This window comes from Artibeus jamaicensis, unplaced genomic scaffold, assembly GCF_021234435.1.
Source record: "Artibeus jamaicensis isolate MK-2021 breed Jamaican fruit bat unplaced genomic scaffold, CSHL_Jam_final contig_585, whole genome shotgun sequence".
Lineage (NCBI taxonomy): Eukaryota > Metazoa > Chordata > Mammalia > Chiroptera > Phyllostomidae > Artibeus > Artibeus jamaicensis.
The window spans coordinates 8,249,617-8,274,979 of record NW_026521894.1 but is presented as its reverse complement, the minus strand read 5'-3'; the positions used below and the strand labels follow the sequence as shown (position 1 = coordinate 8,274,979).

Genomic DNA, 25,363 nt, shown 5'->3' with positions numbered 1-25,363 from the left:
AATGTGTGGTTGCCTCTTACACACCTTCTGCTGGGAACCTGGCCCACAACCTGGGCATGTGCCCTGACTGGGAATTGAACCAGCAACCCTTTGGTTTGCAGGGCCGTGCTCAGTCCACTGAGCTACACCAGCTGGGGCTCTTCTAGGTACTTTTTAATTTGTAGTTCCATAATCTTGTTCGTGCTTGTTTTTCTGTTATTTCTTTAATTTTTACTATTCCCTATGGATTGTGAGAATCGGCATCACTTAGTGATTAAGAGCACAGATTCTAGGACCAAAGTTGTTGGATTCAGGTTCCAGTGTTGCCACCTGTGGTTTCCTGAGTCAATATGGGAAAGTTAGCTTTCTTCTGTGTGCCTCATGTCTAAAGGGAGCACCTAAATCTAAGTTGTGAAGATTAAATGAGTTATACATAGGAAGAAAGTATTTAGAACACTGCTAGGTACATGGTGAATGTTATATAACTGTTATTCTTGTATGATGTTGCTGCTGCTGTTATTAATGTATTTCCTATATCTGACGAAGTTACCTGGAGAGATAATACATGCTTATGAATATGTATATATCATTTCCATCATTTAAGTGGAATCTCTGGCCCTGACTGGTGTGGCTCAGTGGGTTGGACATCATCCCACAAACCAGAAGGTTGCGTGTTTGATTCCTGTCCGGGCACATGCCTGGGTTGAGGGCAGGGTCTCTGGTTAGAGGTGTGCAAGAGACAACCAATTGATAGTTCTCTTGTACATTAAGCTTTCTCTCCCTTCCTTTCTCACTCTCTAAAAATAAATAAATGAAATCTTAAAAAAAAAAAAAAAGACAGGAAAACATTCTTTGGAAAAAAACTGAACATCTGTAAGATGGATTTACATATACTTTTTTTTTAAGGTCCACCATCAGACACATTTTCAGTTGGTTCTTTCACATTTATTGTGTTTATACAAATATGAGCATGAGCATATCAAATACATACCAGTATTTTTGAAATTCAGCCTGGGAAATATAGGAGAAGTAACATTTTCTAGGTACTACCATATTTAATTTTTACAACCACTTGAAATTTGTATTATTATTTTCACTATTTTACAGATGGAAAAGCAGGTAAATAAGTAACACTTGGAATTCAAATCCAAATATGTTTGACTCTGAAAAACATACCCTTTACCATTATTTACCATATGTTCTTATTTCTAAATATTTTATTTACTTATTTTTAGAGAGAGGGAAAGGGAAGGAGAGAGGGAGACAAACATCAATGTGTAGTTGCCACTTACTCACCTGCCACAGGGGACCTGGCCTGTAACCCAGGCATGTGCCCTGACTGGGAATTGAACCAGCAACCTTTTGCTTCACAGGCCAGCGCTCAATCCACTGAGCCACACCAGCCAGTATTATTTACCATATATTCTTTACCACATTTGAATATACTGCTTCCCTGAAGTATGCAAGTGAATGTAGACCTAAGAATTTGAATTCCTTTTTTAGTGTTTGTACTTAATTTTTTTTGACCCTAGCTCAGCTGTCAAATTACCCATTCCTCTCTTTCCAAGACTCATACTCATCTTAATTTTAACTCATCTGAACTCCAAACCCCAGAGCCATCCCCCAAGCCCTCTCAAAATAAATGAAAGCGCTGTTCCCCCTGTACACAATGTCTGTCTGGGAAAAGTCCAGCCATTGTTAATATAACAAGAATGGTTGTGATGTTGATATAACCTGGCAACCAAGGAGAGTGGACTGGAATGCACTTGCTTAAACAATGACGACTTCACTGTAGAAGTCAGTGGGGATGGTAGAGGCTGTTGAGTGAGCATGTGTACTGTGTGGCTGTCACATTCAAAATGATCAAGCAAGTAGAACAATGAATCTGCATCAAATTTTGTGTTAATCTTGAACATTCCTCTGCGGAAACTGTTTGGTCGATTCAAAAGGCCTTTGGGGATAGTGCAGTGAGTGCAGCACAATAAAAGTGTGGCACAAACACTTCAAAGATGGTTGAGAATCTGTGGAAAGTGATCCACATTCTGGAAGGCCTGCAACAACCAGAATACCTGAAAATGTTGAATGTGTACAGGTTGATATCTACAAAGACCTGAGAACTGTGTAAGGTCCCAAGGTGTCTACTTAAAAGGGGACTGAGGTGTCATTGTCCTATGTACAATGTTTCTTATATCTTGTATCTTCTTCAATAAATGTCTGTTTTTCATAACACATAGCTGGATACTTGCTGGACAGATGTATATACTTTGTATATTAGTAATGGTAATGATTGCTTATTTTGTTTTTTGGTTTTTTTCTAGCTCATGCTTGATACATGGAATGAGTCAATCTTTTCAAATATAAAAAACAGACTCCAAGATAGTGCAATGAAGCTAGTGCATGCTGAAAGATTAGGAGAAGCTTTTGATTCTCAGCTGGTCATTGGAGTAAGAGAATCCTATGGTATGTTCTGAACTAATATGATTATAATTTCCTTTTCATGCAAATTCTAAGACAATTATAGAGTAGTACTATCAAAATTATATTTATTAGCATATAGTCACATTTGCTTATAGTGCCAGATATTTTTAAGAGTATACAAAAGGTATTCTGCTTTAAAGTAACCTACAAAAATTTATATTTGTAGGTTAATAATTCATTTTCTCTATCTCGTTTTTTGGCTGCTGAATCTTTTTAGCAACTTAAGGTACAGAAATGTAGATTTGAATCTATAGCTTACAAAAGATAAGTGGTTTTCTACTTATATTTTTAGGATGTAAGTTAATTCCATGTATACATTTGTCTTCAATCTTTTCCGTTTTTGACAATGACATTCTCATTTGTTCTTTCGATCAGATATTCCTCCAACTAAAATATTCTTCCTTCTCCTTCTTTATTTTCCAACTTATTCTCATTATCTATTTCCTTATGGAGTCCTTTCCTAAGACCCAGACTAAGTTAGATCCTCTCATAGTGCTTTATAGCACCTGTGCGTCTCTGTCTTAGTGCTTTAGTGTAATTAGTTGTGTTGTTGACACTGTGTCTCCGCTGAATACAAAATGCCTGGCACAAAATAGTTGTCAGTGAGGACTTTTTATGTTAATGAACCGTTAGTTATCTTTGACTTGCTTTCTCTATTGCCCACATATTTCTTTAGGTATCAGATCTAGATTTTCATTAGCCAAGTCCCCAACATTTCTTTTGATTTCAACTGCCACCATTTTGGACTCATTTAAACTCTACTTCTGGAATTTTGAAATAATTTTCTCATAGGGATCATTTTGCTATCATTTTTTCTTTTTTAAAAAATTTTATTTACTTTTAGAGAGAGGGGAAGGGAAGGAAAAAGAGAGGGAGAGGCAACCTCTTGCATACCCCCAACTGGGGACCTGACCTGCAACCCAGGCATGTGCCGTGACTGGGAATCAAAACAGGAATCTTTTGGTTTGCAGGCTGGCACTCAGTCCACTGAACCACACCAGCCAGAGCAAATGCTATTTTTCTTACCCATTTAGTGCTTTACCATGCTAAATTCAGGTTACTTAGCCTGAGCTTTGAGGCTGTCCTAACTTACTCTTATCTACTGTTAACCTTACAGTCCCCTCAGACAACCTAGTCACTGTACCTTGACTTGATCTGTGCTTTTCTCCTTCTGAACATTTACTTACTTTAGGTAGATCTAGCTATATAAATCCTAGTTTATTCATCAAGATCCATTTCAGATCTCATCCCTTTTGTGAATGGTTTCTTGATCCAATTAGATGTCACTGTTTTTCCTATTCAAAAATAAAATAGTCCATGTTCTCTCTACTATTTGTCACAGTACTACTTTGTGCTGTTATCTTTTTAAGTTGTTTTTATAGGGAAGATTTGGTATTACATGTTCTTATGTTCTCTTGAGTATTGTCAGTCCCTTGTGAATAATGACATTTTCTGTACTCAAAATACTGATTTGAATCATAATTAGAGTAAAATTTTGTTTTCTGTTTTTCAGTTAACCTTTGTTCTAATCCTGAGGATAAGCTTCAAATTTATAGGGACAATTTTGAGAAGGCATACTTGGACTCAACAGAGAGATTTTATAGAACACAGGCACCCTCATATTTACAGCAAAATGGTGTACAGAATTACATGAAATATGTAAGTCAGAACTTAATGTATGTGCTAATTTGAGCTAATATCTTGATGTTCTTAAAATGATTGCTATTTTGCCTCTGGACAGGCAGATGCTAAATTAAAAGAAGAAGAAAAACGAGCTCTACGTTATTTAGAAACAAGACGGGAATGTAATTCTGTTGAAGCAGTAAGTAATTTTTGTAATTATATATTCTGTGGGATTATTTGAAGTACAGTAGGCCAGGCATGGCTAAAACATAATGCAAGTAACATTATTTATCCTTTATCTGTCTCTGACAAACATCACTAATTGATTATAGCTTTTCTAGACACTTTATTTAGAAACTTACTGTTTTTCAGAGCTGACATGCAAGATAACATCTACCATATTTTTTGGACTATTAGACATACTTTTTTTCCCCCTTCTTCCCCCAATTTGGGAGGAATAATGGTGGTTAATGCTGCTGTTGAGTTCTATTTACACTTACATTGATGAAATATTATGTTATTTATGTTATTAAATATTTTACCACATTTTTTGCTTCAAAGTTATTTTTCCTGTTTTACTCTAAAACCTAGGTGCATCTTATGGCCTGAAAAATATGGTATTTGCCATCCCTGCACTAGAGTGCACCATATTTAATGTACTTAAGTTTTAATCAGTCTCCTTTATTTTTTGTTTATGCATATCTGAGGTTAACCATTTTAGTGACTTTCGTGTGGCAAGTAAAATATGCTCTGGGAAGATACAGTTGATTCTCATTATTTACAGTGATTATGTTCCATAGCGTGGCTGCAAGCACTGTATTACTGACTGCTGAATCATTACTACTGAGGGATATTTCTCCTTATGGGAAGATGATTTCAAACTTCATCTTGGTCATGAGATAAAATATTATTTGATAAGCGAACATCAGTCTTCTATGTTGTTTTATTTATCTGTATTTGAAGTCCCTTGTTTAAAAAAACTGAGAGGTAGTAGCCATTCTACAAAGCTGTCCTGGGTATTTTCTTTTACATGGAGAACGACCTTATAAGGAAAATACAACCTTTATGAAGAAAATATAACAATAATATTTCCTCCAGTTCCTTTCAGTTTTTGGAACCTAGGAATTAGATTAGATTAACATCTGAAGAAGTAACATTCTAGTTGGCCTAAACCAAACATTTTTCAGCTATGATTATTTTTTTCCTTTTAACTTTTCTTTGGCTTCTTCCATCTTGAATGGTAGTCATGTTTATGTTTTGTTCAGGAGTTGGGTTGGGTTGGATCTTTTTCCCCCCTTGTTTTTGTTTTATGTTGTTTTTCATAATGTCCAGTATATTTACTTTTTCAGAGGTTAAAATAACTTTGATATTGGCTAGAAAAGAGGGCTTAGTGGTTGTTTATAGAAGTTTTCTATAGAAAGTTAAAGCTGGCTTGGGCTTTATTCAGAAGGGAGGAAAGGCCATTGAATGATTGTTAAACAAATATGCTGTGCACAAAGTCATCCCTCAGGAAGATTAATCTAGTGACAGTATGCAAGTTTAATTGTGGGGAAGAACTGGAAATTGGAAGTAGTTGGGAGGTTTTTACAGTAATCCAAGGAAAGTATTAGGAGTACCAAATAGGATTGCAGCAAAGGGAATGAAAATTCCCTTTCTGCAGGGCAGAAAAGGGTAAAGAGAAAGAATTCCAGAAGTAGAACACTGTATCATATGGATGGGATTAGATATTGGACAGAATTGAGTCAATTTTATTGTTGAGGTTTTGGCTTGGGAGAATTGTGTTGCTACAGAAAGATCAGGTATAAGAATAAATCTTAGATCCTGGGCAGTGTGGCTCAGTTGGTTAAAACATTGTCCCCTAGACTGAGAGGTCACAGTTTCAGTTCCCAGTCAGGACACATACCAAGTTTGCTGAATAGATTCCCCCATTAGGGCACATATGAGAAGACAGCAGGAGAAAGATGAGTTTAGTTAAAGGGATTTGAAGTTTGTTTGGTTTTTTTTTAATTGATTTAGAGAAAAGGACGGGGGTGGGGAGAGAGAGAGAAACATCTATTTATTGTTCCATTTATTAAGGCATTTATTGATTGCTTCTTGTATGTGCCCTGACTGGGATCAAACCTGCAACCTTGGCCTACTGGGATGATGTTCTAGCCAACTGAGCTGCACGGCCAGGGCAGGATTTGAGTATTTTGAGTTGATTTTTTTGTGTTCATTTCATCTGGGTGGGGAATGTTACAGTTTTGTAAAAGAGAATTGTTCTATTCTTTTACTCTAGTTTATACAGCTTAATTGGAGCATATCCATATTAAACATAAGGAAATTCAACTGTAAAGGTCCATCTAAGAAAGGATGAGAGAGCAAGGAAAAGAGAATGAGAAAGGTAGAGAGAAACAAATACACATGACAGCCTGAATAGAATAGTGAAGACCCCCTTCTACTTGAAAACACACATACAGCCCTGGCTGGGTTACTCAGTTGTCTGGAGCACTGTCCCAGTGTACCAAGGCTGTGGGTTCCGTCCAGTTGGGCACTGAGTGTATGGATAGTTGAAGCGACAAGTCAGTGTTTGTGTCTTCCTCTCTCTTTCAAATGAATTTAAAAAAATTTTTAATACACACAGAATGGGAAAAAACTTGAAATAGGAGATGTGAATTTTCTTTTCCACAGCTACCAAATAGTGTGAGCATCTCACCCAGCTGAATGATAATAGAGTTTAAAGATATTTTTTTGTTATTTTTCAACAAAGACACTAAGTGCAATATAGCATGCTTCCAAAGAAATTATACTTTATTGTGGGTGTTAGAGGTCAGTTTGTGTAGTTTGTTTTTATTTTCTGCTCATTAAAAAAAATCAACCATTCTATTTGAAATATGACATATGTACTGAAAAGTGCACAAAATCTAAAGTGCATATATATAAGTTAATTATCACAAAGTGAGCATAACTGTAAAATTAACAGGAAAAGAATTAATAGCAATTTGGAAACCTTCTATCGTACGCCCTCCAAAGGGGGTACAAGACTATTAATATCTTTTTCTTCAAAAGTTATCACTTTCTTAACTTTTAACAACATTGATTATAGCAAAATTTGGTGCAGAGGTGACATCAAGCACCAAAACTCTAGAGTTAATTTTGACATTGAGAATGTAAGGCTTAATGTTTTACTATATTATATACCTCACTGAGCTAAAGCCGTTATATACATAATATTTATTATGTGTTCATTAGTTTACAGTTTTGTTTTGAAAGAGAAATAATGTGTAAAGTGAAGTATATTGTAATAGAAGGAACAGTAAACTGAAAATCACCAAGTCCTAGGTTCTAACTTAATATAAATAAAGTATAAACACTATTATTTGAATAGCTAGCAAGACACAAGTTACTTTTCATACTAAAAACTATTGAAAATAGACTTACTGTCCTAAATTTCCTCTTTAAGGAATTATCAGCTCTCAGAAACATGTTATGCTGTATCTTAATGCTTCACTGATGCTAGCTTTAGTCTGTACTTATCTATTGGGCTATTCTTGTTAATGGAGGACAATGACATATCAGTTTATGTGGGGCTACACAGCATTGCTCACCAGAATTTAAGATTAAAAGTATGTACATTTTTGGTACTTATGTTTTTCTCTAAAAATTAGGAAATTATTATGGTTTATTAATTACTTTCTTTGAATTTAGTTGGTATGTGTCAGTCTTAATCATCTAAACCTGATTAGTTTTCAGTATACACAGAAAGTAAGTTTCTGGACCATATTCTGTGTACTAGAGCAAGTCTCACCTAGGTAGTACCCAGTTGTGAGGCCAGGCCTAGTAAAGGCCAGATGTACATTTCAAGTAGAGTTCTTAAAGTGCTTAGCATCTTACTGAATTTGTTTATGGTTTATAAGAGTGTTCTTTCATTCTCTTGGGAATTCCAAGCATCTGATCATATCATTTGCAAATAATGATGCTTCTTTTATTCTAATATTAATATCTTCTGTTTCCTTCAGTGGATTAAAAATGTATCTAATATTAAGTGATAAATTTTACAAAAATGTTAATAATATTGGAAATCCTTGTCTTCCAATCTTTGATGGGAGTGCTTAAGCATGGTGGGGTTTTTTTTTGACATGGTGCATGCATTTTACTGTGTTAAATGAGTATTCACTTATTCTTTTATAAAGACTATTATCAGGCCTTCTCTTCTACTTTTACTTAGTGGAGAGCAACTTAGCCCCACTTAGATCCAATTAAACACACAATTCTAATAAGCTTGAGTATCTTTGGATGGGCCTCTAGCAGCGGAGCAGTGGTGTATCGGTAAATCTGGGTAAGAGGCTTCAGAGCTGTGCTGCCAAAGGGGCATCAGTGACAGCAAAAAGTGAGCCATAACAGTAAAAAAAAATGAGGAAAAAATTATAGCCAAAATAACTTTACTTTTTTCTATGATTATTAGTAGTTTAGGTAATGGTCCAATATATCTTGGTATTCCTTGATGGCATTCAGGCAGTATGTATTATGCACCTAAAATGTCAGGTCTCATGCTAGTTGGGGATAAGAAGACAGACGTTGTTCCCGTTCTCATAGCAACACTAGCATAAAATGGATTGTTTATATAACAGAGTAGTGGAATAGAAAGTTGATTAGTGGTGGCAAGTTTTCATCTCTTCACAGTGACGAGGGCACTCAGAGGGAGACAGAGGCAGTATGTTATAGTGGTGTGAGGCTTTCACGTTGGAACCAGAGGATTTGAATTTCACTGTTGTTATTTTACCAGCTGTGTGCCCTTTGGCAAGTTATTCAACCTTTTTATTTCTTGTTTTCCTAACTGTAAAATGGGATAATACCCACTTACGCTGTCACAGTTTAATGAAATGACTATAGAAAATATTTAAGCACTGTGTCTAGCATGGTAGTTTTTACTGTTGGGGCTCTGGTTTGGAGATAGTCACTTACTGATTCTAAGACAGCTATTTTACTGTCTGTACAAAGTACTGATAAAACTGGATTAGTACTAGATAACATTCATAAATTATCTAAAGTGAGTGCTTGTTAGCCTTTAGTACTTTAGTTTATTAAGGGTGAATTGATCTGACTCTTCATTGTTCTGTGTTAAGAGTTACATGTGGAACTAGTTTAGAAATGAAGCAAGTAACACTAGTTATAATGGTAAAAAAGAAAGAAGAGAAATCTAAATCAAGCTAGAAAGTCCAAGATAATTTAATTTTGAGAATAACCTACCACACATGGAATAAATTAATTTTTGAATGTGTTACAGATATCCATGTATGGTTAAATAACTAATTGATCATGAAAAAGTAAAATCTTAAAGTGGAGAGATGTAGGATAATTTTTAGTTCAACTGCTTCTTTATAACTGAGGAAAAGCAACTTATTAGATGGAATTACAAAACTAATGAAAATCAGAGCTGTACTTGTTGCCTTTTACTAAATTTCAGTGAAGTAGAAGTAATTGTTCAAATTGAATACCACTTAAAGAAGACTCTGCTCTGTCACTTAGTCTGCCTGTCCCACCTTTCATCTTCACAGACCTATGCATTCATTCATTGCACATTTACTGAGTGCCTGCTGTGTTTTATGGCAGGCATCATCTTTGAAGAGTTTTGCTATAGAGGAAGGTAAAACATCAAGCACACTGATAGTTAAAGTGTTTCACCTTGCAGACCTCTGGGGAGAGATTGCTATGGATTTAGAAGTTGTGCTCATCTCAGGCAAAATACAGGAATTGATGGCATATGGCAAAAGGTTTTTTTCTTCACGGAAGCTAGCAAAAGGAGACAGAAAGGGAATACAAGGTGAGAGAGTTGGTTTATCACTATCCTTTCCATTCAAGATGTATTTTTTCAAATAACAAGAAAATATTTAGGGTTGACTGTATATAGTACTTTGGTAAATCATGGGGAAGTAACACAAAAGAGGAATAACATGGTCTCTGCCCTCTAAGAACTGACCCATTTGTTAAGATAAGACTCATGTGAAATAAGGAGAGAACTCTATCAAACAACCTCCCTTTCTTCTTTTTGCCTACATAAAATAGTTTTCTAGCCCTGGCGGTGTGCCTCAGTGGATTGAGTGTCCAAAAGGTCACCTGTTCAGTTCTGGGTCAGGGCACATGCCTGGGTTGCAGGCCAGGTCTCCGGTTGGTGGAGGACGAGAGGCAACCACACATAGATGTTTCTCTCCCTCTTTCTGTCTCCTTTCCCCTCTCTCTGAAAATAAACAAAATCTTTTTAAAAAAGTTTTCTAAAGGATTTTTCAACACACAGAGATCTATACCATACTTTCTCTTTTAAGAAAAAGCTTTGTTATGAAAGTTTTCAAATATTTATATTTCAGAAAATAGTCAAATAAACCCAACCCACCATACACAGGCCTCAGATTTAACAGTGATCATCATTTTTATCACATTGGCTTGGTTGATCCCTCTTTTTCCCCTTCTCTCCTTCCCTTCCTTTCGTTCTCTCCCTTTCCTCTAGCATTTTAAAAGAAATTTATGACAACATGCGTTTTAACTCCAAAGCCTTCTGTATTACAACATTATTTTTAATACCTGTATATATTTTATTATATATGTATTATAACATATTGATAACTAACCAGTCCTCTAATGATAGACATGTTAGTTCTTATTCATTATTATAGCTTATTTCCTACAAATAATACTTCCTGAAATGTCCTTATATGCCTGTATCTTTTTAACATCTTTTTGCATACATCTTTCTCACATGTGGCATTCTCTTGGAATAAAATTTCCTGGAAAAGAGTTGGCCAAAGCAAAGAGTATGCACCTTTTACAAATTGCTACATAACACCAAACTGATTCAGAAATGTTATAGTAATTCTTACTCCTATGAACAGTGTGCCTGTTTATCTTTGCTGATCTGAGTTTTGTCAGTGTATTAATTTTGCCAGTCTCCTAGTATCATAGATTTTTTTATGTCCATGTGGAAAATTATTAATGAGGTTTGGGTACCTTTATTCATACCATAGACCATTTGTATTTCTTCTTTTGTGTGTTCAGGCTAATCTTTTATAAATATCACTTTCATTTCTTCTTCATTCAAACCATAGTATCATTTTCTGTCACTGATTTTTCAAGACCATTCATAATTGGCCCTAACTTATTTTTTTAACTTAATATTGTCCTGCAAGAGTCCTTCTATGTCAATAAAGAGTATTTCCTCATTAATGTACCTCATTCTGTTCATTTTTTCTTTGATTCATTTCTCAGTAACATTTTACTTTTTTTAATGTTTTACTTACTACTTTTCTTATTTTTTTCCTGCCTATTAAGTCCTTCAGAATCCTTATAGTCCATTATGCAATAGAGTTGCCCCAAATTCTCTGGCTTTTATAAATTTTGTCTTATTTGATTTCCTACTGTACCTATTTATTGTTTCTACCACTTGATTTAGTAGTGTATTGTAGACTGCTTTGTTGTGTTATTTTGTCAAACACCAACTGTGTGTGAGGCCATAATAAATATGTAATATGGACAGAACAGTTTCCTCATAAAGTTTATAGTGTAGTAATATGGATTTATTTCCACTTCTTTGCTTTGTTAGCGAGGCTGAACTTCTTTTCATATACCTGTTATATGTGAAGTATGTATACATTTTTAGATATGTAGTTAGTTACGTTTCCCAACCGGATTGTAAAATCATTGAGGATATACCACCATATTTTATACTTTTCTATTCCTTACAACGCTTAACTCAGTTCTGAGCATGTAGTGATTACTAAGTACATACTTGCTCTGTTACTGTAGGCTGTGGAGTCACATACGTACGCGATGGCATATTATAGCTCAGGACCTTATAAAGTAACTGTACAGCATGTACAAGTTACTTTGCCTGTCTAAGCTTGTTTATTCATATGTTAAATATCTGCTTCATAATTTCATGTGGGTTAAATGAGATAATGTATGTAAACCATTTAGCATAATGCTTGATTTGGAGTAAGTATTCTTTAAAAGATACCTGCTATTATAATTTGTTTATCCCTCCCAGCCTAGCAACTGCTTCATCAACCTTTTAGTTCCCTAAGTTTTTTTCACCTAAACAGCTAAGCAGATTCTGCTCTGTTTACTTAAATTATTTTGTCAATTTAGCATTTCAGTTATTTTGTCAGGTTAGCCTGTCCTTTTAATCCTCATCATAACAACACAATGAGAAATACATTTAATATTGTGTATTGTTCATTTGCAAATACTTGAGATGAAAGTTTTATGAAATGATGTTATTATTTGTGATGCACTGTTGTTTCTTCTGTTCGTTATTGTACTATTTTTTGAAAAGCTGGTCACAACCAGTGAAACTGATTGTATAACAAATAGTTTGAAAAACACTGGTATAGATTTTTGGACTCTGTAAAATTTAGACTGTTACTGAACTGGAATATGTTGAAGTGTAAAAACTTTTTTACTGTAATTTCCTTTTTTTTTTTTTTATTATTGTTACTCTGTTATAGTTGTCCCAATTTTTCCCTCTTCCACCCTGCCCATTTCCCGCTCCCACAGTCAATCCCTACACTGTTGTCCATGTCCATGAGTCATTCGTACACGTTCTTTGACTGATCCCTTCCCCTTCTTTCCACCATTATTCCACCCCTCCACAGAGGTGGAGGCTCCACTGGCAGCTGTCAGTCTGTTCTGTGTGTCCATGTCTCTGCTTCTATTTTGCTTGTTAGTTTATTTTGTTCATTAGATTCCTCTTATAAGTGAGATCATATGGTATTTGTTTTCACTGACTGGCTTATTTCACTCAGCATAATAGTCTCCAGTTCCAACAATGCTGTTGCAAAAGGTAGTAATTCCTTCTTTCTTTCTGCTGCATAGTATTCCATTGTGTAAGTAAACCATAGTTTTTGGTCCACTCATTTACTGATGGGCACCTAGGTTGCTTCCAGCACTTGGCTCTTGGAAATAGTACTGCTATGAACGTTGGGGTGCATAGGTTCTTTTGAATTGGTGCTTCAGGATTCTTAGGGTATATTACCAGCAGTGGTATTGCTAGGTCAAAAAGCAGCTCAATTTTTAATTTTTTGAGGAAATTCCATGCTGTTTTTCACAGTGGCTGCATCAGTCTGCTTTCCCACCAATAGTGCACTAGGGTTCCCTTTTCTCCACAGTCTTGCCAGCACTTGTTTGTTGATTTGTTTACAATGGCCATTCTGACTGGTGTGAAGTGGTATCTTCATTATGGTTTTAATTTGCCTCTCTCTGATGGCTAGTGATGCTGAACATCCTTTCATACGTCTATAGGCTGTCTCTATGTCCTTCAAGTGTAAAAATTTTTAATGAATTAGAAAACACATAACAGGCTGGGAGCTTATTTCAGTTGTACCTTCTGTTTCTTTTCCATTAGTTACTTATAGTTAATTTACCTGTCCTCAGTCTGTTTTTGCTGCTGAAGGTGGTAGTGTTCATTGTGTATTTTCCACATATACAATGATATAAAATGAGGCTACTCAGCAGTTGGTGGGACAGAAATTTCTCAACCACTTTGTATGTATATTGTTTTTCATAGGACAGAAATCAAAATACATAGATTTTTAGCATACTTCTCAAAGAGGGACTTGAAAAAACTTTTTATTGTGGAAATGTTAAACTATATTAACAAGTAGAAAGCATAGTATAATGAATCTTTATTGCCTAAATAAAACTTCTATAATTGTCAACATTATGTTAATCCCAAGAAGAATTTTTAACAAAAAACTTTTAAGACAATCAGAATTTCTTTTCTTAATACAGATAGATAATTAGTTTTTCAGAAGAGATATATCAGCCTTAGGATCCCTTGCTTTAGTACCAACAAGCCACTTATTTTGTATGATATTTGCAAAAAGAATAAATAATTATATGGCACAAGTCCTGAGGGCCATATAAAACACTCAGCCCTCGCCATCTTACTTGAAATGTTTCAACAACCTCGTTTGCCAGTTCCCCTCCTGTCTACCACTCAGTATCACCTTGCCTTACTGCCGTTAGACTGATTTTTTCAAAATGACCTAGGGGAAATAGAAGCTTGTTATACATGTCCTCTTTTAAAACCTTTGATTCTTTTTTCTCTACCTATAGAATAAAATCCCAAACCACAGATTTTTTCATTCATGATCTGGCTCCAGCCTAACTCTCTAGGTTTCTCTTCCACTGTCTGTCTTGTCACTACCACATTATTATTCCTAGAATACTCCATTCACTTTGGACTTGTACTTATTTTTTCAAGATTCAATTTAAACTTCATCTTATGGATGAGATGTTTTTAACTTCCTCAGAACAAAGTGTATAGTTCCTTTAATTGCTTCTGTTGTGTGTGTGTGTGTTTTGTCAATTAACTGAGTCATATTTATTAATCTGTGTTTGCCTCCTCACCCTTAATTAGTGATCGCCCCTAAATATCTTAGTCTGCTAAACACTTCTTCTGTGCCCATACATAATAAGGCATCCAATGATGGTTTATTGAATGAATGTATGGATATGTTTAGAATTTGAAAATCTCATTACAATACGTGTTTTCTTCAAAGTGTTTGTCTTCTTAAGACAAAAGTTTATTTTTTCACTTTGTTTTGTATGAGTGTTATTTTTTTCTCTCCCCTCCTTTGGAGACTTTTGTTAAAATTTCTAAAGAGAACCTAAGTTCCTTAATGGGAACTATACTGTGATAAAGGTAAGTAACATCTTTCTTGTATACTTAACTTTTTGCTGTTATTGAAAATACAGTCTTATGGAGCTATAAAGCAAAATGAAGTGGAATAAATTTGTACTTATAATAGCCTTAACTAATTTTTAATATATTTCAGCTGATGGAATGCTGTGTAAATGCCCTGGTGACATCCTTTAAAGAGACTATCTTAGCAGAGTGTCAAGGCATGATCAAGCGAAATGAAACTGAAAGTAGGTAAAATATCACTTAAAGTTCTCATAATCTTTTAAGAGGGTATTTTTGAGGCAGATCTCTTAATAAATAGCTCTTAAATCATTCTTTTATACATAAGTATATTTGTTAAACTGTGCTTAAAGAAAAGGATAAAATATTTAACACAGTTAGAAGCACTGTAAAGAAGAAACATATAAACTTATATGTTTATAAGCCGCCTTAGTAGTATCATTATGTGCACGAATGCATATGTGTATTCCAATTTGTTCTCCAAAGTAGGACTCTTCTTTTAAAGACTAATTTAAGTGATAAACGTATGGTGTAGGATAGAACTAGGTATTTGACTTGTATGTGGAACCTTATGGTATTTTTAGAAAGTCATAAAACTCTCCATGTTAATATTTATCCCTGACCCCCAAAAGATGTTATAATTTAAGATTACAGAAGTGTTTTTAAATCACTTAAGTGTTTTCTTAATAAAGATATATTTGAGGGGTGGCAAGTACATTACAACCAAAAGGAATATCAAAAAATAGTCCATATGCCTGCTACCCAGAGATAACCACATCTGATATTGTGATGTATTCCTTTCCAGATTTTATCATGTATAGTTGTAAGATCCCGTTTATTTTCTAGTTGCATTCAAAGTGTGTATTTCAATTATGTTAAGTTCATACACTTTTTAGAAGTACTTTTGTAGTGAAAAGCAAGACTGCTCATTGGAATAAATGAAATATTTGAATTTCTGTATGCCAGACTAAGTAGAGATATATCTGATCCATTTTGGACTCCCTCCCAAAGGATTTACTTAGTAATAACCAGTTTTGTGAGGTAAGATTTTTGTGACGGTCAGGTGGTGTAACATGTGAAAATGCTTTTGAATGCTGAAAAATTCTGTATAAATACAGCTTTACATTATCTCTAATATACTATTATTTTATAATCATTACTCTGAATAATATGATGACATGATTTTTTACTCCTTATTGATATGGTTGTGTATTCAGTATCACATCTACCTCATAAAATGTACTAATAAATATTCTGTATAAATTTTCATGTGTTGACAGTCACATGACTCACCTTTTAATTTTATTTTTTATTTTAATTGTTGTTCAAGTACAGTTTTCTGTCTTTTACTCCCCCAATCCCTCCCCTCCGCCCCCCCCCCCCCCCACCAGCCCTCCTCACCTCCCTCCCGTTTCCATCCTCCTTGTTACTGTCCAGGTGTCCTTTATACCTGTTCCTGCAAATCCTTCCCCCTTTCCCCTGAAATTCCCTCCCCTCTGGTCACTGTCAGCCTGTTCTCTATTTCAGTGTCTTTGGTTATATTTTGCTTGCTTGTTTGTTTTGTTGTTTAGGTTCCTGTTAATGGTGAGATATGGTATTTGTCTTTTACCGCCTGGCTTATTTTGCTTAGCATAACGCTTTCCAGTTCTATCCCTGCTGTTGCAAAGGGTAGGAGCTCCTTCTTTCCTTCTGCTGCATAGAATTCCATTGTGTAAATGTACCGTGGTTATTGATCCATTCATTTACTGATGGGTACTTAGGTTGCTTCCACCACTTGGCTATTGTAAATTGTGCACATTGTGCAAATTATGAACATTGGGGTGCATAGGTTCTTTTGGATTGGTGTTTCAGAGTTCTTAGGATATAATCCTAGCAGTGGAGTTGCTGGGTCAGAAGGCAGATTCATTTTTAGTTTTCTGAGAAAATTCCCTGTTTTCCATAGTGGTCGTAGCAGTTTCCAATCCCATCAACAGTGCACTAGGGTTCCCTTTTCCCCACATCCTCTCCAACACTTGTTGTTTGTTGCTTTGTTTATAATGGCTTTTCTGACTGGTGTGAAGTGGTATCTCATTGTGATTTTAATTTGCATTTCTCTGATAGCTAGCAATACTGAGCATTTTTTCTTGTGTCTCTAGATCCTCTGTATGTCCTCCTTGGAGAAGTGTCTGTTCAAGTCCTTTGCCCATTTTTAAAATTAGGTTGCTTGTCTTCTTAGAGTGGAGTCATGTGAGTTCTTTATATATTTTGGAGATCAAACCCTTGTCAGAGATATCATTGGCAACTATGTTTTCCCATACAGTTGGTTCTCTTTTTATTTTAATACTGTTTTCTTTAGCCGTACAGAAGCTTTTTATTTTGATGAGATCCCATTTGTTTATTCTTTCCTTTATGTCCCTTGCTGTAGGAAACACATCAGTAAAAATGTTGCTGTGTGAAATATCTGAGATTTTCCTGCCAGTGTTTTCCTCTAAGACTTTAATGGTGTCACAACTTATATTTAAGTCTTTTATCCACCTTGAACTTATTTTGGTGTATGGTGTAAGTTGGTGCTCAAGTTTCATTTTTTTGCACGTAGCTGTCCAGTTCTCCCAACACCATTTGTTGAAGAGGCTATTATTACTCCATTTTATGTTGCTGCCCCCTTTGTTGAATATTAATTGACCATAGAGACTTGGGTTTATTTCTGGGCTCTCTGTTCTGTTCCATTGGTCTATGTGCCTGCTTTTATGCCAGTACCAGGCTGTTTTGATTACAGTGGCCTTGTAATACAGTTTGGTATCAGGTATTGTGATCCCTCCTACTTTGTTCTTCTTTCCCAAAATTGCAGCATCTTTTCAGAGTCGTTTATGGTTCCATGTAAGTTTTTGAAGTGTTTGTTCTATATGACTCACCTTTTAAAAAAGGTGGGTTTTGTAGTGTGTGATGATTTTTTAAAAATTTTATTGTTGACATTATTACAGATGTCCCCCATCTTCCCCTCTTGCCCTGCTCTGTGTGATCACTTTTAATTAGAGTTTCTTTTAAAAATAATTTTTGTTGGACTGACAAGGTAGATCAGGAAATTATAGTACATCTTATAACAGCTACTGAACTAATAATACCCACCAGATACTGTCAACTTCAAACTAGTATTTCTCCAAACTCTTACTATCATAAGCATTCTACATCCATGATACAAATCAAAGAGAAAATATATTCTGATGGTGGAAATGATTACATGAGTATGTTCTATCCTTTCAGAATTACACTTAATGTTTTCATTGATGGATAAAGTTCCTAATGGGATAGAACCAATGTTGAAAGACTTGGAGGAACATATCATTAGTGCTGGCCTTGCAGATATGGTTGCAGCTGCTGAAACTATTACTACTGTAAGTTTTCCTCAATGGCAATGATAGATATAAATCAGGCTTATTTTTTAAATGGAAGTTTGGGTATTTAAAATCATAATTGATAGCAAAATGGTGATATTGGAACACCTTTTAATTTTAAGAAAAACAATTTTTCATAAAAATTCCTAAATTTTTAGGCTCTAGTGTTCTATTAAAATTATGTTTATATTTTCTTTTTAAAAAGACTCAAATATAAAACATTTTATTTTTAGGACTCTGAGAAATATGTCGAGCAGTTGCTTACGCTATTCAATAGATTTAGTAAACTCGTCAAAGAAGCTTTTCAAGATGATCCACGGTTTCTTACTGCAAGAGATAAGGTATGTATTTTTTTTATATTAAAAGTACTGTTATTATTTACTTTTTTTAGATTTGGTAAGATAAATTGTTTACTGTATAAATGCAAAATGCAGAAAAGAATATAGCATGATTTTCTTAATGGAAAACAGGATATGCATTTTATGCTTTGTATATAACATCATAATTTAATTTTAATAACATTTGCTTGGGTGGGATAGGTGGAAGAGGGTTGGGGGGATTGGAACAACTGAAATAGAATAACAATTAAAATGATAAAAAAAGAAACTTGTATCATTATGCTATTAAATTACAACTAAAAACCTAGGAACGGTGATTTTTTTAATCAGTCAAGGGCTACCATATTAAATACATTTGTCTTACTGTGTGTTTTATAAGCATTGGGTGAACTTGTGAACCAGAATTTAGCCAGAAAATTACTTTTTCATTTTTCAAATAATGTTTTTCCATTTTTAATATTATTGATTATTGAATTCATACTCATATATCTATTATGACCCAGCTTAAAGTGTACGTCTGAAACATCCTTAACACCATACTTTCCCCATCCTATCCCAAGCAGATTTAATTCCCCTGTCCTTTTATTGGGCTTCTGTGAGAGTGGTGTCACATTTTCCTTGCTTCCCACACCTTTTCTTCCATCCTCACTAGAAGAGGATAAGGACAGTAAAACTTAGTATTGTCCTTACAGTTGTGTCTTTTTAAACATCACTAACCTATTACTAGAAATTACCATTGTTTTTTTCTCTTCTTCAATTACCGTTTTTTACTTCCCAAGTTAGCTTATTTTCCCATGACTCTAAAAAGACATCAGCTTCTTTCAGTAGGCTTTTGTTTTCATCCATTTTTTTAAAAGGTGGATAGATAGATAGATTTAGATATAGATAGAGTAGGAAAGGGGTTAAGGGAGTATGACAGTAATGAGGTGTTTTTAAATATTAAATTAAGTGACCTGCAAAAGCTTCTTTGAGGTGACATTTGAATCAGGATTGCAGGTGATTAGGAATAAGTCATGTGGCTATCTACGGGGAAAGTGTTCCAGCTGGAGAGAACAGCAGGATGCTGAGTCTCTAAGGCAGGAATACGTCAGTGATGTTTCAGAAACAGAAAAAAGAGGTCATTCTGACCAGACTGGATTGAACGAGTGGTAGAAATATAGTAGAAAATAAAGTCAAGAGGTGGCAGGAAGCCAGGTTAGGTAAGACTTTGTGAGCCATGGGTTTTACTCTGAGTAGGGTTTGGAATGTCATAATAAGCTTTTGAACAGAATGACAGGACCTGACTTAACATTTTACCAGGATTACCTGGCTGCTATAAAAACAAAAAAGAAAAATAGACTAAAGGGGGGCAAGAGAAGAAGCAAGAATATCAGTTAAGAACCTGTTTAAGTAATTCAATTAAGTAATGATGGAAGCTCATCCCAGAATAATAGTGGGTAGAGGTAATCAAAAGTGGTTGAATTCTGATTACATTACAAAAATGGACTATACAGGATTTGGTAATGAATCAGATGTGGAATGTGATAGGTAGTGATCATTCCAGGATGGCATTCATATTTTTGTTCTGATCAATTAAAAGCATATTCTTGCTGAGACGGGGAAGACTTTGGAAGAAGCAGGTTTGGGAGAGATGGTTGCAGAGAGGTTAGGAACTCAGTTCCAAACAAGTTAACTTTGAAATGTTTATCAGACATCCATTTGGCAATGTCAAGTCTGGAGTTTAAGGAGGGAATGGGTCTGGAAAAAGTAAATTTGGGAGCTTCAGCATATGGGAAGTATTTAAAGAACTGACACTGACTATGATACCAGAAAAATGAATGAGGATAGAAACAAGATCCAAGGACTGACCTGGTGCATTGTAAATTTAGTTATCAGAAGGATGAGAAACCAGCTTTCATGAGGTGAGAGGACAATGAGTGGAATGACCAGGAGAGTGTGTTGTGCTAGAACACAAGTGGCAAAAGCACTTTGAGGAAGAAGGCATGAGCTGCTGTTTAAAAATGCTCCTGAAAGGGCCAAATAAAATGAGAATTAACCATTAGGGTGGAGTAGTGGTGTGAAAGCCTGGTTAGAATGTTTTCTAATGAGAATGGCAGTAAAGAATTTAGAGAAAGGGAGTTAGATAGGTCCTCCAGGAGTTTAACTTAGAGAGAAATGAGGCAGAGAAATGGACAGAGCCAAAAGAGGACTTTTAAGATTTAAAAAATGACAATATGTTTGTATGTTGAGGCTATAGAACCAGTGGAGATGGAAAAATTTATCAATGCAAGAGAAGTAAGAGGGAATTCTGATTATTAAAGCTTTCTTAGTGAAATAAGAAGCTACATTATCAGCCATGAGTGTATATGGAGGAAGAATTACTGGAGGTTTGGAGAGAGAAGTGATAGTATGAAAATGTTACCCAGGATAATGTGTGAACAAGAGAAAATGGTGTGGTTGTCAGGTAGCTTTAAGATCCCAGTTAAAAAATAATGATAATCAGAAAATAACATAAAGGATGCTACAGTCCTTGACTTGAAACATCCTATGCTGAAGTCTGGCCTTGAAACAGGCCAGGTGTACCATTAAAAATAAAAAATAATCTATATTTTTATGTATTTTTGGAATTTAACTGTTCTAAATATCAAAAAAGAATGTTTATATTTTATTTTAAATTATTTGCAGGCATATAAAGCAGTTGTTAATGATGCTACCATATTTAAACTTGAATTACCTTTGAAGCAGAAAGGGTAAGTTTTTTAAAAATTACGTTTAAATTTAAAAATTTTTTTTGTGTGTCATATATATTATTAGGAATTCAAAGTGCCCTATTTTCTAGTCCTATTAGTTTTTTGTTTTACTTTCATGATTTTTGCAGCCTTTGATTGTAAGAAACTGTCTTAATTTTCAATTTTATATTATTCTGATAAAAATTTACTTTTTAGGTAGAATAAAATGTTATTTTTTTCCTTTTAAATCCTTACTGAAAAATATACAATTTATTGATTTGAGAGAGACAGAGAAACATCCATCAGTTGCCTGCTGTACATGCCCTGACCAGGGATCAAATGCGCAGCCTTTTGGTACGTGGGACGATGTTCCAAACAACTGAACCACCCAGCCAAGGCTCCTTTTATTTTTCAATTACAGTTTACATTCAGTATTTTGTATTAGTTTCAGTTGTACAGGATAGTGGTTAGACATTCACCTACTTTACAAAGCATTACCCCTAATATTTCCAGTACTCAAGTGGGAAATGTTTAGTTCTTTTCCTTTTAGAACCCGTATATGATTGTGTTCCTTTCTCTTAGTCACCAAAGTTGACTAGTAAGGGTTTTTTTTGTTTGTTTTTTAGCTGTATAAGTTATTTGAGTGATATTACAGTGGAAAATACCTGGGTCATAGAGTATTCTAGTAATTGACATAGTTTAGAAGGATATATATTGTGTTTTCTATAAATTGTGAAATATATGAACCATATATATCACTATATCTTGGTGATTTCCTGGTCTTCCTCATTCTTCCCTGCCCCAGCATTTGTAAAAAATTTTCAAACTTACAGTAAAGTCACTCTATTGGTTTATCAAGTGCATATATCTCCCTATACATTTATTCAGCAGTCATATTTTTAAATACATTTCAGAAGAAGCTTCAGGCACCAATATCCTTTACTCCCTAAACATTTCAACATTCAGTCATATATTTAATTTGGTGTTTATATTTTGAAATAAAATTTACCTTCAGTCATAGGCATAAATCTCAAATGTACAGTTTTGTGTGATTTGGCAAATGCCTCTACCTCTCTTAAGATGTATAATAGTATCTTCATCCCTGAGTGTTACTGCATGGTCATTTTCAGTCACTCCCACCTCCACTTATTTCTGGAGACAATGATTGTTCTGATTATTTTAACATGGGTTAGTTTTTCCTCATCTAGGACTTCATATAAGTAGAAATATATAATAATACTTTTCTGTGTAAAGCAACTGTCAGTTTGGCATAGTGGTTTTGAGATTCATCTTTTTTTTTTTGCATATCACATAGACTTGTTTTCCAAAGTGGTTGTATTTACTGTTTTACACTCGCACTAAGTATGAGAGTACCAGTTGATCCTCATCCTCCAACTGTTTAGTGTTGTCATTTTAATTTTAATCATGATGGCTGTAAGTAGTGATATTTCATAGTAGTTTTAATTCCCATTTCCCTCATGACTATTGATACTAAGTGCTTTTTCATGTATTTTTTTGCATTATATTTTCCTTTATACACCATTCAAATTTTGGTCTTTTTTTCCCCAGTTTGGTATTTTAAGATTTTATTTGTTTACTTTTAGAGAGAGGAGAAGGGAGGGAGAAAGAGAGGGAGGAAACATCAATCAATTGCCCCTTGCACAGCCCCCAGCTGGGGACCTGGCCTGCAACACAGACATATACCCCGACTGGGCACTGAACTGGTGACCTTTTGGTTTGCAGGCTGGTGCCCAATCCTCTGAGCCACACGAGCGAGGAGTTGTTTTTTTTGTTAGTGAACTGTAAGACTTCATATATGTTCTGTATACAGGTCCTTTGTAAAATATATGCTTTTCTTTTATGGTTTCTGCTTTGTGTGTTTTGTCTAGGAAACCTTTGTCTACTTCTGCCCTTAGGTCATGAAAATAATCTTTGGAACCTATCTAATTTTTGTTTTCACATTAGGTCAAGATTCATTTTAAATTAAAGTTTATATATAATCTAGATTACATACTAAATTTTTTTCTTTCCATATGGATAGCAAGTGGTTTCATCACCATATACTGGAAAGGTTTTCCATTTCCTACTGCATTGCTTTGGTGCCCCCTGTCAAAAATCAGGTGACTTAAATATATGTACTTCAGGTTCTTGATTTTTTTAATGTCCATTTCTTATTGTATTTTTTTATTATTATTTATCTATCCCTCTGTATCCTCTTCCACTCACCCCCTTCCTCCACAATCAGAACACCTTTGTCCATGTCCATGAATTCTTTTTCTTTCATGCTCAATCCCTCCATCTCTCTAACCCCCTATCCCAGAGCTGTCAGCTTGCCCTCTATTTATGAGTCTGTCTGTATTTATCTGTTAGTTCAGTTTGTTTGTGAAGGCTCTCTATTCTATTCCACTTATTTATTTGGGTATCCTTAGGCCATTACTACATAGTCATGATTAATATAGTTTTGTAATAAATCTTGAGGTCACATAGTATAATTTTGTTCTTTTTTTCCATGAGTGCCTTTGCTATTCTAGTATTTGCTAGTATTTACAAACATGCTTGATTTTTGTATATTTATCTTATATCCTGTTACTATGTTAAAGTTATCACATAGTAGTTGTTTTGTAGATTTCTTAAGATTTCCTATGTGACAGTCATGTAATCTGTGTATAAAGATGATTTTACTCCTTCCTGTCTGAAAATTAGTTCACTTATTTTTTTTCCTTAACTTGATGTACTGGCTACTATCATAAGTACAGTGTTAAATGAAAGTGCTGAGAGTAGGCATTCTTGCCTTTTTTGGCAAGCTAAAGAGGAAATCCTTTAATATTTCAACATTAAGTACAAAGTTAGTGGAGAGTTTTCATAGATGTCCTTAATTAGATTGCTTTTTATTCCTAATTTGCTCAAAGTTTCTATAATGGTTATAACATTCATTAAATGCTTTTTCTGTGTTGAAATGATCGTAAAGTTTTTCTTCCTTGTTCTTTTCATATGAAATACAGTGGTTTGGAAAAAAAACTGTGAGAGGTCCAAGATAATGGCAGAGTAGGTAGAAGCTACACAAAATTCCTCCTAGCACCAAACTGGAATTACAACTAAATTACAGAAAAATCATCCTGAAGAATAATCTGAAGACTAGCCTTATAACCAAGAACATACAGAAGAAGCCACATTGAGTCTGACTACTCCCCTCCATTCAGCATCAGTCTAGGGGAAGTAGTAGCTCCACCAAGTGGAATCCCTCTTACCCCAACCGTGGAGTTTAAGTCCTGCTGAGGAGTACAGCTGGAGGATCTTTCAAGGACTAAGTCTAATAGGTAGCCTACGGACAGAGGTGATCTCTGGATGCTTTGAGACTTTTGTTAACTTGACCCCAGGCCTGGTGCTAGTAAGAACTGGCGTTGGTGTGCAGCTTGGTCCTTTCCACATGCACCCAGGCCCAGCAGAGGTAGACATAAACTGTGAATCACTGATAACTCTAAACAGTTTGTCCAGGGCCAGTCACAGGCGCATTAGATATAGTTCTACACTAGAGACCCTCTGAAGATCCCCAGAACCAACATATCCAGAACAGGAGCCATTAAGCTTCACAAGAAACAGCCACAGGGAGATCTCGACAGGTACCAAAACATGCTGAGGCAAATTCTGCTTTGTAGGACCAGCATCTGCACAAGCAGCTTGCACACTATGTTGGGGGTTGAGCCTCACAGCCAGCCAGCCTGAGCATCAATCCCATGCACAAATGGGCCACAAGCAATCAAGACTCAATTACAATAGGAAAGCCCATATAATATGCACAAAGGCCACTCCTAGAGCACCCGGCTCAGGTGATCAGGGAGAATGTGTCAGTGGGTCCCATAAGGACCTTACTACATAAGGCCACTCTAACAAGACTGGAAATCATAGCATATTTACCTAATTCATAGAAACAAACACAAAGAGGGAGCCAAGCCAAAATGTGGAGACAGTGGAACAGGTCCCAAAATGAAAGAATAAGACAACTCTCCAGAAGAAGAGCTAAATGAAACGGAAGCAAGCAAGCTAGCAGATACACATTTGAAAGTAATGATTATAAGCATACTCAACAGCATGAAAAAGGACATAGAAAATATTAAAAAAGACTAGTCAGAAATGTAGAATACAGTATCTAAAATAAAGAATGCACTGGAAGGAATAAATAGTAGTTTAGAT

The 25,363-nt window shown here is 35.1% G+C and overlaps 1 protein-coding gene across 1 annotated transcript in view; it reads left to right on the top strand.

Moving 5' to 3' along the window:
- CUL5 (cullin 5) overlaps positions 1 to 25,363 on the top strand; it is a 111,940-nt gene that overhangs the window by 55,500 nt on the left and 31,077 nt on the right. Inside the window, exons 5-11 of the mRNA XM_053670413.1 lie at positions 2,298 to 2,439; positions 3,971 to 4,116; positions 4,199 to 4,279; positions 14,889 to 14,982; positions 17,996 to 18,126; positions 18,360 to 18,467; positions 21,129 to 21,193. Of these exons, the coding sequence (XP_053526388.1) occupies positions 2,298 to 2,439; positions 3,971 to 4,116; positions 4,199 to 4,279; positions 14,889 to 14,982; positions 17,996 to 18,126; positions 18,360 to 18,467; positions 21,129 to 21,193 (767 nt within the window). The remainder of the gene's footprint in view (positions 1 to 2,297; positions 2,440 to 3,970; positions 4,117 to 4,198; positions 4,280 to 14,888; positions 14,983 to 17,995; positions 18,127 to 18,359; positions 18,468 to 21,128; positions 21,194 to 25,363) is intronic.